This window comes from Sus scrofa, chromosome 7 (genome assembly GCF_000003025.6).
Source record: "Sus scrofa isolate TJ Tabasco breed Duroc chromosome 7, Sscrofa11.1, whole genome shotgun sequence".
Lineage (NCBI taxonomy): Eukaryota > Metazoa > Chordata > Mammalia > Artiodactyla > Suidae > Sus > Sus scrofa.
Window position 1 is genome coordinate 121,328,965 of NC_010449.5, and position 13,660 is coordinate 121,342,624.

At 52.7% G+C, this 13,660-nt stretch overlaps 1 protein-coding gene across 13 annotated transcripts in view; it reads left to right on the plus strand.

The window, feature by feature from the left end:
* Window positions 1–13,660, plus strand: part of WDR25 (WD repeat domain 25) — a 146,096-nt gene that overhangs the window by 90,766 nt on the left and 41,670 nt on the right. For all 13 annotated transcript variants that reach the window (XM_021099728.1, XM_021099727.1, XM_021099716.1 and 10 more), the window contains one exon: window positions 7,816–7,946. In XM_021099728.1, the coding sequence (XP_020955387.1) occupies window positions 7,816–7,946 (131 nt within the window). The remainder of the gene's footprint in view (window positions 1–7,815; window positions 7,947–13,660) is intronic.

Consider the following 13,660-nt stretch of genomic DNA (forward strand, 5'->3'; position numbering starts at 1 on the left):
GCCATGTCTGTTTCTGAGCTGTGGGCCAACAGTTTGCTTAAGCCGACCCCAGGGAGCCTGCGTGGCTCTCCCCCGGGCGGCCCCTGGGAGGTGAGTGCCCAGACTGACCTCAGTTCAGCCCTCTGATTAAGTAACCGGCCGAAGGACGCTTCTCCAGCTCTCGACAGCCACCGCCCCAGCAGGAGAGACATTTGCCTGACGATTTTTGCAACACTTGGTGTAGGAAGAGGGGACGCCTCCAGATGAAAAGCCGGGAGAAGAGCGTCAGGGGCTCCCTGGGCCTTGAAGAAGCAGCTGCACGGGGCCCCTCTCTGGCCTAAGCCTTCAGAGTCGTGGGCCTCTGGGCCTCGGCCTGGCCTTCGCCATCCTCAGGCTTTCGGGTACCGTGACTGTTTCCCAGAACATGTTAGAGGCACCCTGTTAGGTGTCCCTCATGCACCCGTGTTGACCAGGAAGGTGAGCCCACAGGGGGCGCTGGCTGTGACTGGGCCTCTTGCTGGCAGGCATTGTCCTGGAGCTCCTGACGGTGCCGGCACGTAGTGTGTAATGGCTCCTTTGGGCCTAGGGTTTTGCCACTAGATCCAGGCAAGGAGGCTGCAGGGGGCTCCACCCCGCCGTGAGGTCTGAGCTGACGGGCGTCCCTGGCAGCTGCTGGCTCTCTCATGGACTCCTCTGCCTTGCTCCTGTCACCTGCAGAAAGGGGTCCTGCTTTCTCTTAGGCTCGCTCCTTCCACGGTGCCCCTTTCCCGGCTCTCTTGTGGACATGTCTGCTCTCCAGGCCGTGTCCTGTCATCCTGGGCACCTGTCCTGTTCCCACCCTTGCTCTTCCCTGCCTCTCTGAGGAGTGTTTGTCTTCATCCCAACCTCACTGTCTCCCCCTCTTTCTATATGGCCTTGGGGTGAGAAGCTGACCCTGGTTGTGGATATTAAATCAGACGTTGCGAAACTCGAGTCAAGCCCTCTGCCAGCCCCGTATCTCACACCTTGGAAAGTGCCTTAGCTATCCTTCCACGCCTCCGCAAACATCTGTCTTGTCATCCGCTTCTAGTTAAGCTTGTGCCAACTCTCTGGATAAATCAAAGGTGGTTTTTAATCAACGGCACTATTTCATTCATTACCATTATTGCACAGCGGTGATGGTTTGTCTCTGTGTGTGTTTAATTGCAGCTGCTCTGCGGTTTGGCTCCCTTTGTAGGTAACACGAGCTCTGTTGACCGACCCCAGAGCCTAAACACGCTTACGGCTTGTTCGTTGCCCACATGGTGACTTCCAAGCCCCAGAAAACCAACCTAAGTTATGCCTTTGGGACACACTCTGTTTGCAAATTAAAAACTTTTTTTTTTTTTAATTTTGGAAAACTCAGCCTTGACTAGTTAATTAAATGCCGTGGCCAAACTTGATGTAAAAGAAACGACAGCAACTACTCTATTTCTTCTGTTACAAGAATTGCTGTTGTAGCTGCTATGTGTTGGGCCTGTCATTCGTCTGGGGCTTGCTGTCTTACATGCATTATTTCTAATTCTCACAGCGGCCCCTGAAGGTAAGTTTTATTGTCCAGATTTCACATCTTAGGAGCTCATGGATCTGAGAGGATTGCCAGCTGATCCAGGGACCGCCGGCTGATCCACAGGGAACGTGCCGACGGCAGGCCTGTCTGACTCGGGCCAGGCCCTCCCCAGGACTCTGCCTGGCATGCCAAGATGGCCCTTGTTTCTGATTCACAGAGTCGGATTTGAAAGTTAGTATGCTCCTTTTCTCGTTAACTTTGAGTCAGGATGGTTAAATTTACAGCTGGCTGAATACTTCCCAGAGGATGCGTGTAATGATATTGATTTTAGCGAAATGAGTCATATACTGCCTGCCTGGGAGCACAGGCTCAATCACCACCAGCCGACAACAGCAGCCCCCTGCCAGCGTCTCCCCTCCATGCCTGTGGGTCTGTGATGCACACAGCAAGCTGAGGAGAAGGAAAGGTCACGAACTGCTTGAGGGCGGGCAGGGCGCTGGGCTCCGGGTCACCCAGGCCCAGCCTCTCCCGGTGTGGCTGAGCTCGGGGGCCCTGGACAGGTCCTCACCTCTTCCGTTTGCCCCGCCGACCCTCTCATTACTGCCACCCACCACACGGGGCTGTGGCGTGACACGTGCAAGTCCCCCCCCTCCGCCTCCCCACGCCCCCCGGGCAGGCCTGGAGGTGACAGGTGCCATCTCCCTGGAGAGGTGGGCATGAGCTTCCCTTCTCTCTCCCGGGAACCTGGACTTGGGTTCCCCTGACCTGTACGGGAACGGGGCTGGACCCTCAGGGACCTGGAGCCCAGCATGGGGACAGGGGTCCCACAGGGTAGGCGTTCGGATGGACAGGCAGTGGTCACCCCGGGGAGCTCGGTGTCTTCACTGGAGAAGGAGGGTTCGACCCTGGAGGAGCCTGGCCGGCGCTGCCAGCTGCCCTGTGCTAGCAGTGTTGCTGATGGTAGGCAGCAGTAATAAGAGTGTCAGGAGAACAGATTGAGTTTCTGCATTCTGTTTTAAACATGGTTTTGCTTTAATGGCAATTTATAGTTTATTTGTATCTGTATTGATTCAAGGAGAAAAAGAAGCAATTTTTCCTAACTCCAAGAGGGTCTGAACAGTTCTTCAACTGGTTGAGTTCATTATAACAAGATCAATAGAGCCAGTGTTAGTGGATTAAATATTTTAAGATTCAATTTCTTATAAGCGGCCTACAGTGAACAAGTGGAATTTTCTATAAACAAACATGTAAACAAGCCAGATGGTCTCGAGGTTAAAGGTGAGGTACCGCCAACCATTGTGCTCAAGGCAGTGTCACCCAGGAGGGGGTGTGATAAACAATGCACTCCACTGATGGAAAGTTACAGAGCAGAAGCAAATCTGACACGAAAGGACCTTCGCCTCCCGTGTGGCTCATGCGCACTGTCCAGATACTTCCTGATAACTCTTTGCAGCCTTTATCCATGTCTCTTTAGCAGAACGTGAGGGCCAGCCTGGGGCGTTGTGTTCTCAGAGCCAAACTCAACATCGTTCATCTCTCAAGTCCCTGCTGTTATAAACTCATAACCCTCGGTTTTAGCTCTCAGTTTAACTAAGGATGGAGTCAATGACTCGAGGTTTAACTTTTTCAAACGGTGAGACTCCCTTTTTGCTGCCAAGCCCTCTAGAATGCTTTCTGGACCACGCTGCTTATAACCTCCCGACAGCCCGAGGCTCATGCGGGCAAGGGACACAGCAGTGAAAGGGGCCTGCCCAGGGTCCCTCCACCGACAGTGACAGAGCTGGGGTGGAGCCCGGGCCTGTCTGCCTCTCAAGCCCCCTGCTGGGTCACCTCTGCCTGGACCGTGGTGCTGGGGGTGGGGGTGGGGGTGGGGGGGGCGGCCACGGCTGGGGCCCTGGCTTCTGATCCACAGTGTTACCTAGTATTTCCCATTAGGGGTCTGTGAGCTTATTAAAAAATTGGAGGCCTCCTTCCGTTTTGGACCCTTTTAACAAAGAAAGACAGTAAAGGCCTAGTTATTATAAGTAAAAGTAGGCAAAAGACATAAATTATAGCTTGTCTTCTGACTGCAAAATTTTCGTGCTTAAAAGACAGGTTCTTTCTCAGCCTCTTCAGGGGATTGAAGATACGCACCCAAGTCAGAAGGACATTTTTCCCAGCAGGAAAGTTCAGTCGTTATCTTTGAGCAGCTCAACGTGCACTTCTCCTCTCATCTTTTCTTTCTCCCCTTTGTTGGCAAGACTGTATCACTGCACTTTTGGAGAAAAACATCGCTAATTCACTGCCTTTTCTGAAACAAGCATATGGTTCTATGCTATGGTCCAAGAAACAGGGAGAGTTTTTTTTCTCCAGGCAGATAGAGTTTGTTTTTCCTTTTGGACTTAAGGGTTGGCAGTGAATTGCAAATGAGCAAGAAGTCGGCATCAGGCGCCCTTGTTTCTGTCGGGAAGAGACTCCGGGCCTTCTTGCGGTGCGGGGGCCGGAGCAGCATCTGTGCATCCTTGGCTGCACAGGGGGTGTGCGGATAGCCCCTCCCCCGCAGCCCTATGGCTGGAGCCAGTACCGCGGGCACCAAGCCTGCGCCTGGCTGCGCACTGGTACCGCGCCGAGCCCTGGCATGGGTAGCCATGTGGGGACCGGGCAAGCAGCCCTCTGCTCCACGCTCGCGCGGGGTGGGGGGTGGGGCTGCTAAATGGGCACGTCACGCCTGGTTTCTGACCACCAGCTGTAGCAGAAGAGGCTAGGAGGCATTTGGGTTCTAGACAAGTTTGGGGAAAGGAAAAGAAGAGGAAGAACAAGGAATACCAAGTTCCCGATTGGATTTCTTCTTGGGAAGCAGTTGTCTTGGTTTACCTGAGAGTGTTCCTTGCCTGTTGATCCAATGAGAAGGACATAGCACCCAGAGCACTCCTCATGCCTTTATTTGTTTATTTAACAAGTGGAAGTTCCCAGGCCAACAATCAAACCCGAGCCACAACAGGGACCCGAGGCACAGCAGTGAGAATGTCAGGTCCTTAACCCCCTGAGCCACCAGGGAACTCCCCTGATACCTTTTCAGAAGAGTTCTTTACTAGTTAGAGAAGAGCATTAGGACAGCAATACTAGTAAGTGTAGGAGGTTGGAACAGCTCATTTCGTGGTGGTGAATCAACTCTTCCCCATCTTTGCCCATCTCAGTCTTTCTTTAGTACCTTTGTGACTCAAGAACAGGTGTCAAGCACTGCCTCTGTGGCCACAGCGTGCTATTGGTAATTCCAGCTGTGAATGGCTTTTCGACGTCCCACCCGGCAGGGAGCCACGTTGGTCTTAACTGCTCTCCTCAGGCTGGACAGCCGGGCTGCTGTTCACCACAGTCAGTGCTGGGACCCAAATTGGCCAGCTCTTGAGAGCGTGGTGACAGCATCGGATGACCGTGGAAATCTCAGTGTGTCGCATCTTGTCACAGAATAGTTAAGGGGCTTGTTGAGCTTAAAGAGGAGTAGAATCGTCACTTAGGAAAAGTCAAGTGTTTCCAAAATTTTCTCTGATGACAAGAGACTGCCAGTCGTAGCCCCCTAGAAGATATTAGGGGGAAAAAATCAACGCACTTAATCATCATCCATCAAGGTAAAGGTGATGCTTCCGCAGAGAAGAAATCTGTACTGTGAAGAAAACATTTTGAAAAACGGATGTTTTTGTTTTTATCATCCTCTAGCTTTGGTTGCCAAAAATTATGTGACTGTGTCACCCATTAAGAGCTTTAATCCCAGCACTTAGCCTGGGAACAGTGTTTTTCTAATCTGCTTTAAAATCCTGCAAATGAAAATTTCAGTACATCTGGAACTGGGTTGTTAAAAATATGAGAATGCAGTAATGCCTTCTGGTTAGTTGGAGGAGCCATTATTTGACATTAGGGAAAATGGAGCTTTATTAGCAAAACGTTCACAAAATCCTTGGCATCCGCAGGGGATGAACGTGGAAAATGTCCCCAGCGGTAACCATCTTTCACCGGGGTCCTGGCGGCGCTGGAAGGAGGCTCTGGGGCTCTGACACTTCAGTGCATGAACTGAAGCTATAACCGGGCTCCCTTTTTTTTTGCCCGAGGCGTGCAGAGGTCGGATGTAGGATCTCAGTTCCCAGACCAGGGATTGAACCCCAGCCACAGCCGTGAAAACACCGAGTCCTAACCACCAGACCACCAGGGAACCTCCTGGGCTCCTTTCGAATCACGGAGTGACACAGCCTACCTTAAAAAAAGAAAGAAAAGAAAAGAAAAAGAAAAAGGAAGTATATTCAGTACTGTTGCTCTCACTAAAAATATTGTAACTCATCTGGTTTAATGATTTCAAAGAGGTTTGTTGACACTCTTAATAAATGGCATATTAAAAAACATATATATATATTTTGTCTTTTTGCCTCATCTAGGGCCACTTCCTCGGCACATGGAGGTTCCCAGGCTAGGGGTCTAATTGGAGCTGTAGCCACCGGCCTATGCCAGGGCCACCAGCCTACGCCAGAGCCACAGCAACACGGGATCCGAGCTGCGTCTGCAACCTACACCACAGCTCACGGCAATGGGGAATCCTTAACCCACTGAGCAAGGCCAGGCATTGAACCCACAACCTCATGATTCCTAGTTGGATTCATTGACCGCTGTGCCACAACGGGAACTCCTAAAATATATTTTAAAATGTTGGTTATTTTATCCTGTCTCCTTTCAAGTATTCTCTCTTTTTTTTTTTTTTTTTGGTAATTGTTTTCATGTTCTTAATATATTGATACAGTCACACACTGTGCAGCTTTAAACAAACATACACGTGTTGGTGGTATGTGCCTGAGGGTTTCTCACGGCTGGGATGTGCTGTCAGACAGGTTTGGAGACCGAGAATCTAAGCAGATTGAATTTATCGAGGCTTCCGCTGTACCTCTCGAGAGCACCAGCTGATGACTTTGCTTTCCCCCCCTGGCGAGGTGGTGGAGCACTTAACTAAGCGTGATCCTGAGCCTGAAGCGCGGCAGCCTTCCAGGAGCACCTCCTGCATCGAGGAGCTGAGTGCACTTCCTGGTTCCCATAAGAGGAAGTGACGCTTGAGATCCGAGTGTCGTATTGGTCTCCGGCTTCTCATGTCCCTAACTGCCCACTGCATCAGTCCAGGGCATGAGTTCCCAAGGGTCAAAGGCAGTCCAGTTTGTCCCTCCTGGGCTGTGGCACCATCTTGAGGAAGGCAGGCTGGCTTTGGAAGCCAAGAGACCTGGGCTTAGCCCAAAACATCTGTTCTCCACGCACCCCGAGTCTGACCTGTTCTGATTGATGGACATTTCTAAACGATGGATATTTTTATGGCTCGCCGCTAAGAGAGCTCAGTGATAAAGAAGACATGTTCCACGGCAGAGGCAGGCGTGTGCGTGCAGACGTGTGTACGGTGTCCAGGAGCGCTTGATAGCAGTTTCATGGGGGTGTATAAAAGACCGTCCACGCCAGCCCCTCCAGCCTGCGGCCTGAACCATGGTGATGTCACACACATTTATCACTGAGGCCGCTGCTACCCCGTCTGTCACGCTCTGTAGCAACCCCCCCACCGGGCTCTGTAGCAAACCCTTGGTGGCTCATCACAGGGTGAGATGGTACGGTGCTGATCCTAAAAAGAATCCCTTTGGAGACTTCTGCGTTCGGTTTGCAGACACCCAGGGAAGTAACCTACTTAGGAATCATGTGGTTTGGGGTACATTATTTAATTTCTCCCAGCATTTCTTTTTTTCAACCGCGAAGCTGTGGGGTGATCATGTGCTTTAAGTGAGTTGATGTGGACAGTGTTTGCAGAGTGCCTGGAAGGTGATGTCCGTGGATCCAGCTGTCTTGTCTATCCCAGCAGATGGGTGAGTTCAGCTAATCCAGGGTCAGGTGGCCAGAGACAGTGAGGGCAGATGCTGCTGCTGTCGAGTTTCCAAAAGGTCTCCGTGGGCCACCTTGGGCCCAACGGGGCTATGCTCTCCCTTGGCTCCATGCCACATGGCATCTGAGTTTTAGGATATTTATTTTCAGAGTTCTCATTGTGGCTCAATGGCTTAAGAACTTGACGTAGTGTCCGTGAGGATGTGGGTTCAATCCCTGGCCTTGCTCAGGGTTAAGGATCCAGTGTTGCTGTGGCTGTGGTGTAGGCTGGCAGGTGTACCTCCAACTTGACCCCTAGCCTGGGAACTTCCATGTGCCGCAGGTGTGGCTGCAGGGAAAAAAAAAAAAAAAAAAAAAAAAAAAAAAAAAAAAAAAAAAGATACTTATTTTGCCATCTTGAGTATTTTCTAGCCCTCTCTTCTCCTTTTGTGTTGTAGGAACCCAGCTATTCAGCGGTCAGAGTGGCTTCAGAATCACGACCTTGAAATTTCACCCAAGAGACCACAGCCTCTTTGTATGTGGAGGTTTCAGCTCTGAGATGAAAGCTTGGGACCTGAGGACCAGCAAGGTAACACCCGTCTTCTGCCCTTGGCTTTCCCACGAGAGCTTCCTCGGCAGTTTGAATGATTGGGGGCGGGTCGGCATCTGTCTCTAAGACCCTTGAGATGGAATAATTACCTCTTAGTACTTAATCAGTGCGAAGCATAATTTTTAGATGTTTTGAAAGAACATTCTTGAGTTGTTAGACGATTAAAGCATCATAGGTGCAATTCTGTACAGGATTTTACTGAGAATAGTTATCGAGCACCTACTGTGTGCAGATGCCCCCAGACGTTGTAAAATGATTTGGCCGTGGATTACTCCAGGGAATAACACATGGACACAAATAAGACTGTGGAGAAGTGCTTTGCGAGTGGACAGGGCGGGGGCAGCATTCAGTCCCAGGAAGGCTTCTGAGAAGGGTGGAGGTGTCTCCGCCGCCTTCCCCAGCCTCAGGAATGGCGACTCCATTGTCTGGTTGTCCAGGCCACAACCATCAGACTCATCTCTCTTTCTGCTCTTCCTCTCGCCCCCCGACGCCCAAACCATCAGCAAATCCAGTTGTCGCTGGTTGATGCCGCCACTGTCGCTTGCTGGGATAAGTGCAGTAGTTTCCCCCGCCCCTACGGTTTGTTCTGGACGCAGTCCCCGGAGGGGTCTGTTAGAGCGGGGGCCGCGTGTGTCGTGCTTTGGGTCGGAGCTCACCCGCAGTGGAAGCTGTGGCCCTGCAGTGGCCCACAAAGCCTCAGCGAGCTCCCTTCAGCCGGGCCCATGAGCCCCCTCGAGTCTCCTAGAACCACCAGCATGCATGTGCCTGAGGGCCTTTGCACCTACACTCCTTTGACCTGGAATGCACTTGTCCCTTGTCCCTCCTGCAGGGCTCGTCCCTCCAACAGGGTTCTGCTCACATGCCACCTCTCCAGGGAGGCCCTCCCCGGTCACGGTGCCAGCCACCCCTGGCTGTGCCCTTGCCACCTCATGCCTCTCCGTGGCACTGTCATCACTTAGCGCACAGTGGACTTGACATTTTTACTTGCCTGTCTCCTGCCCCTCGTGTAAGCTCTTCTGGGCCAGGGGTCCTTGTTTTGTTTGTGGCTGACTTCCAGCTCCTAGAACAGTGCCTGGCACACCGTAGGCACCCCACCAAGCGTGGCTGACTGAGTGGAGGGCAGAGGAGGGCCGTCTCGCGGTGCATGCAGGTACAGGAGGTGGGGTACAAGACGGTACAGGGCCAGTGATGGGCTCAAATGGCGAGCGTGGGCCCTGGGCCGTGGAGCAGGCTGGGCAGAAGGCTTTCACTGCCATGAGTCTTGGTTTGGACCAGTCGTGGCAAATCAGGGAGGTTGTGAGTGGGGTGCCAGGATCAGGGCAGGGAACGGGCTCTGGGAGGGGTTGTAAGGAAGACCTACGGCCCTACCGCCTCCGGGGGTGGGGGGGGGCTCAGTGACGTCAGGACGGCTGTTGTCAGGATCTGAGAAGCACTGCCCTGGTCTGAGGGAGGCACGCAGCCACTCGAATCCCACAGGGTGGTTCATGATAATACCTGCACTGATCTTGCCTTTGGAAGAGGAGGGTACAGAAGGTCGGAGAGCGTCCTCCTCCACTTGGGATTCAGGGGAGTCAGTGGTCCCACACTGAGGGGCTCTCGCCTGCTGCACCTACAGTGCCAAAGCCTCTTCCTAGAAGCACCCCCTCCAGGGCCGCCTCCTGCCCCGTCCTGGGCAGGTGCGGCTCCCTGGCAGGTCTGCCCTGAGCAGAGGCCTTTCCGCATGGCCAGGATGGGAGGAGGCGAGATGGGGCTTCCTGTGCCAGAATCTTGGAGTTCCCTTGTGGCACAGTGGTTAAGGATCTGGCACTGTCAGTGCTGTGGCTCGGCTTTGATCCCTGGCCCAGGAACTTCTGCATGCTGTGAATGTGGCCAAAAAAATTAAACTGGAGTTGGTGCTGCAGACTGGCCGATGCATAAAGGCACTTTTCTTATTAAGCTGCTGGTATTTGGAGGCGAACCTGAAAACAGAGTCTGTTTCTTTAAAGAGAACCGGGTGTTTTATCCATAGCTATCTTGCTTAAAGAACTTCACAAGTGGGAGAGTTAGAGCACAGAGAGATGTACTCCTTTCTTTTTTCTTTTTTTTAAAAAAAACCACACATTTTTCTTTAACAAAGAGAGTCTTTTTTTTTTTTTTTTAATTTAAAGAAAAATGTTTGGAAAAGAAAGGAAAGTTACCCATGAAGAAGTGAACCCGTGGACCTTTAAAAACACTCATGTTTGGGACAGAAACACATAATACACGAAGACACTGGAAAGTGCCATTGGACCTGGAAACTCTTAGTCATGCCGTTTGAAGCGGGGCCCCTGCTGACGGCCGTATCCCTTAGAGGTGCACTTACTGTTTTTAGCCTCAAAGACCAAACACGTAAGAAATTACTCATCAAGGACGCCATCTGATTTAAGACTTTGTTAAAAATACCGGATTTTCTCCTAGGGCAGACGCCAGCTGACGCGCTCGGAGAAGGCTGGGGAGAAGCAATTAGGAGCAGATGTTGCTGTGACTGGTATTGGCATGTTTGCCAGTCTCTCCCAAGCTAATAATGTGGGTAAAGGGATCTGTGCGGTATTTGTTTTCACTTCCGTTTCACCAATAATCCAACTGCCTGTCCTCCCTCGCTGGGTCACAGGACTCGTTCCATTTGCATCAGCCAGACGTGGGGGACCCCTCTCTTGCCTGCTGCAATTATGTCCGCTCTGACAGGTGTTGCCCAGGAGCCTCATCTGGACCCAGCAGGAGGACCAGGGAGGAAAAGCACGGGCGCCCACCCGGGGTGGCTCTCTGTGCTCCCGCGGGCTCCGCCAGGCTCCCGCGGGGCTCTGTCCCAGGTGCTGAACCCCCCCCCCCCCCCCCGCCCGCGTGCGGACGTCTAGGGCTGAGCAGCTTGGCTCTTTCTGTCTGCCTTCAGGGCAGCCGTGGAAACCGCAGGTGGAAGCAGGAGGGACAGACTTCAAATCTTAAAATCAAGACAAGTTTCCGCTTTCATGTTTTTATTTTTATTTTTTCTTTTTACAGCCGCACACGTGGCATGTGGAAGTTCCCGGACTAGGGGTCAAATTGGAGCTGCAGCTGTCGGCTACGCTATAGCCACAGCAACGCGGGATCCCAGCCGCATCTGTGGTCTATGCTGCAGCTTGTGGCAATGCTGGATCTTTAACCCACTGAGTGAGGCCAGGGATCGAACCCGCATCCTCATGGATTCTGCCCGGGTTCTTAACCCACTGAGCCACAATGGAAACTCCAGGTTTCTTCTTTTAAAACAATGGGAAGGACTTATTATTATAAAAGTAATATGGGATTATATGAAAAATTAGAAAAATGGAGAGAAATAGAAGGGATACTCAAGCCAGCTGAAGGTAAATAAACATTAGTAACATTCCAATATCTTTATTTCATTGTTCTTGTCCCCTGGGCATTTTTAAACTTTTTTTCCTTTTTCTTTTTTTCCGCCACCCCACCGCATATGGAGCTCCTGGGATCAGATCCAAGCTGTAGTTGCACTCTAAGCCCCAGTTGCAGCAACACCAGAACCTTAACCCACTGTGCGGGCTGGGGATCAAACCTGCATCCCAGCGCTCCCAAGACCACACCCAACCCATTGCTCGCCCCCTGTGCATTTTTTAAAACACTGTCTGGTCGTGTTTTCACACAGTTTTGTGATTTACTTTTCACACAGCACTGTAAGGGTTTTCCTTGTAATCACAAGTTTTCGTAGAGTTTTCAGCACATCTCTTTGATACAGCAGGCTTGGCCGATTTGCTCCTTGCCCTATCCTCAGGACTCGAGCCGTGTCTGGCACAGCAGCGCTCGATAGATATGGATCGAATGAGTCGATTTCAAGTGACTTAGCTTTTAAACCCTTTCCCTAGGTTGGACACTTAGGACTTTTCCTCGAGCTTTATTTGCCTTTTAACGTTAATAGGTGGGAGGGAAGAGGCCAGGATCAGCACACTGCAGCTCGGGGCTGTTTTTGTAAATAAAGATTTATCGGCCGCAGTTCTGCTCAGTCACGTGACGTCGTCTGCAGCCGCTTTCACACCGCAGTGGTCGGCTTGAGGAGTGGCACCAGGGCTCACAACGTGACCAGCAAAGCCAAACATATTTAGAGTCTGGGTGGCCCCTGCTAGGAGGGATCTGGCTGTGACATCTGTCCCGCTATGGCTTGTGGGGACCGAGCCTCCAGATCTGGCTGACAGGCGTGTGTGGGGGGGGGGTGTCCCAGGGCCTCACGCTGCCATGGGTGCCCTGTGGAAACCATGGGTGCTCAGAGACTGTCTTCTCAGTTGTCTGTGCTTCGGTCAGGGGTCCTTTCTCTCTGTTGGCATCTCCCGCCGAGCCAGCCAAGTCTGCTTTAGTATACATTCCACCTTCAGACACGTTGGTACGGCTGGTGTTTCCCACCTTTGGGGTCCTCTTTCCTGCAGCTTGGCTCCCAGAACTGAAACTGCTGTGTTGAAATGCGTCGGCATTCTGAAGGTGAGGGGTGGGTTTCGGCTGCTGAAGCCAAGCCCACCTCTGGAGCGGGACGCCTGGCCGACAGGCTCTCGCAGGGGCTGAGGAGGAGCTGGAGCCGATAACTTCGAAGCTGCTTTCCGGTCCCACACGTTTGTGGTTCCGCAGGCTTAGCCACATGATGAATGTTGGGAGTCTGGACTCCGCCGGTCCAGCCCAATTCATTACAGCAAATGGGCTGCTTGGCCCGTTCTTCCTTTCTCCGCCATCTCGCTCTGCTCGGGTTTGATGATTGGAGCCCGTTCCTCATGGCTGCACAGCGTCCGCCTTCGTCTGCAGCGGGTCGGCAGGATGTGTCCTCGTGCGTGAGCCGGCCGCACCTGCCGACTCCAGGCGGCTCAGTGCTGCTGGAACAGGGTTTCCTGACTCTTCCTCCTCCCGCGTCTGCTCGTACGTGGGTGTAGTCTGGAACCCAGGATGCCTGTGGGCTGACCTGCGTATTCCTCTGGGGGTCCAAGCCCCCGCCCCGGCCGCCGGCGCCCATGGGCCTGAGCCGCAGGAAGCCTGGCCTCACGTCCTCCCTCTCCCACTCGCTCGGCCGGGCGGTTTCCCGCGGCTCTCTAGGCTGAAGCCTCTTTCAGTCCGGGTTTCCCCACTGGTTTAGTGAAGAGGCGGGACGAGGGCACCTCTAAAGCAGGGCCTCTGGACTCACCTGTACGTGGGAGAGCTCCTGGGCGCTTGTTAGGATGCAGACTGTCTCAGCAGGATGGTGTCTCAGCCCGGGCTGCTCTGGCACAGTACCGCAGGCCGGGCCTCAACAGCAGGAATGTATTTCTCGCGGTTCTGGAGGTGCCATTGTGGCTGGGTTCTGGTGAAGGCTGGCTTGTAGACAGCTGCCTCCTTGCTGTGTCCTCACATGATGGAGAGAGCACCAGCTCTGGTCTCTTCATCCCTCTCTAAGGCCACCACTCCCTTCGTGGCACCTCCACCCTCATGACCGAGTCTAAACCTAATTCCCTCGCAAAGGCCCCTCTCCAGATGCCATCACATTGGGGATCAGGGCTTCAGTAGATAGATTTTGGGGACACAAACATCCAATCCATCGCAGATGAGGGCGTGCATTTCAGCAAGTTCCCGGGAGATGCAGAGGCAGGCGGCCCGTGGACCACACTTTGAGGAGCCAGGGCTCTGAACATAGAGGGCCGCTGCTCCCTCACCTGGCATCTTTGGTCCGTGTCTTT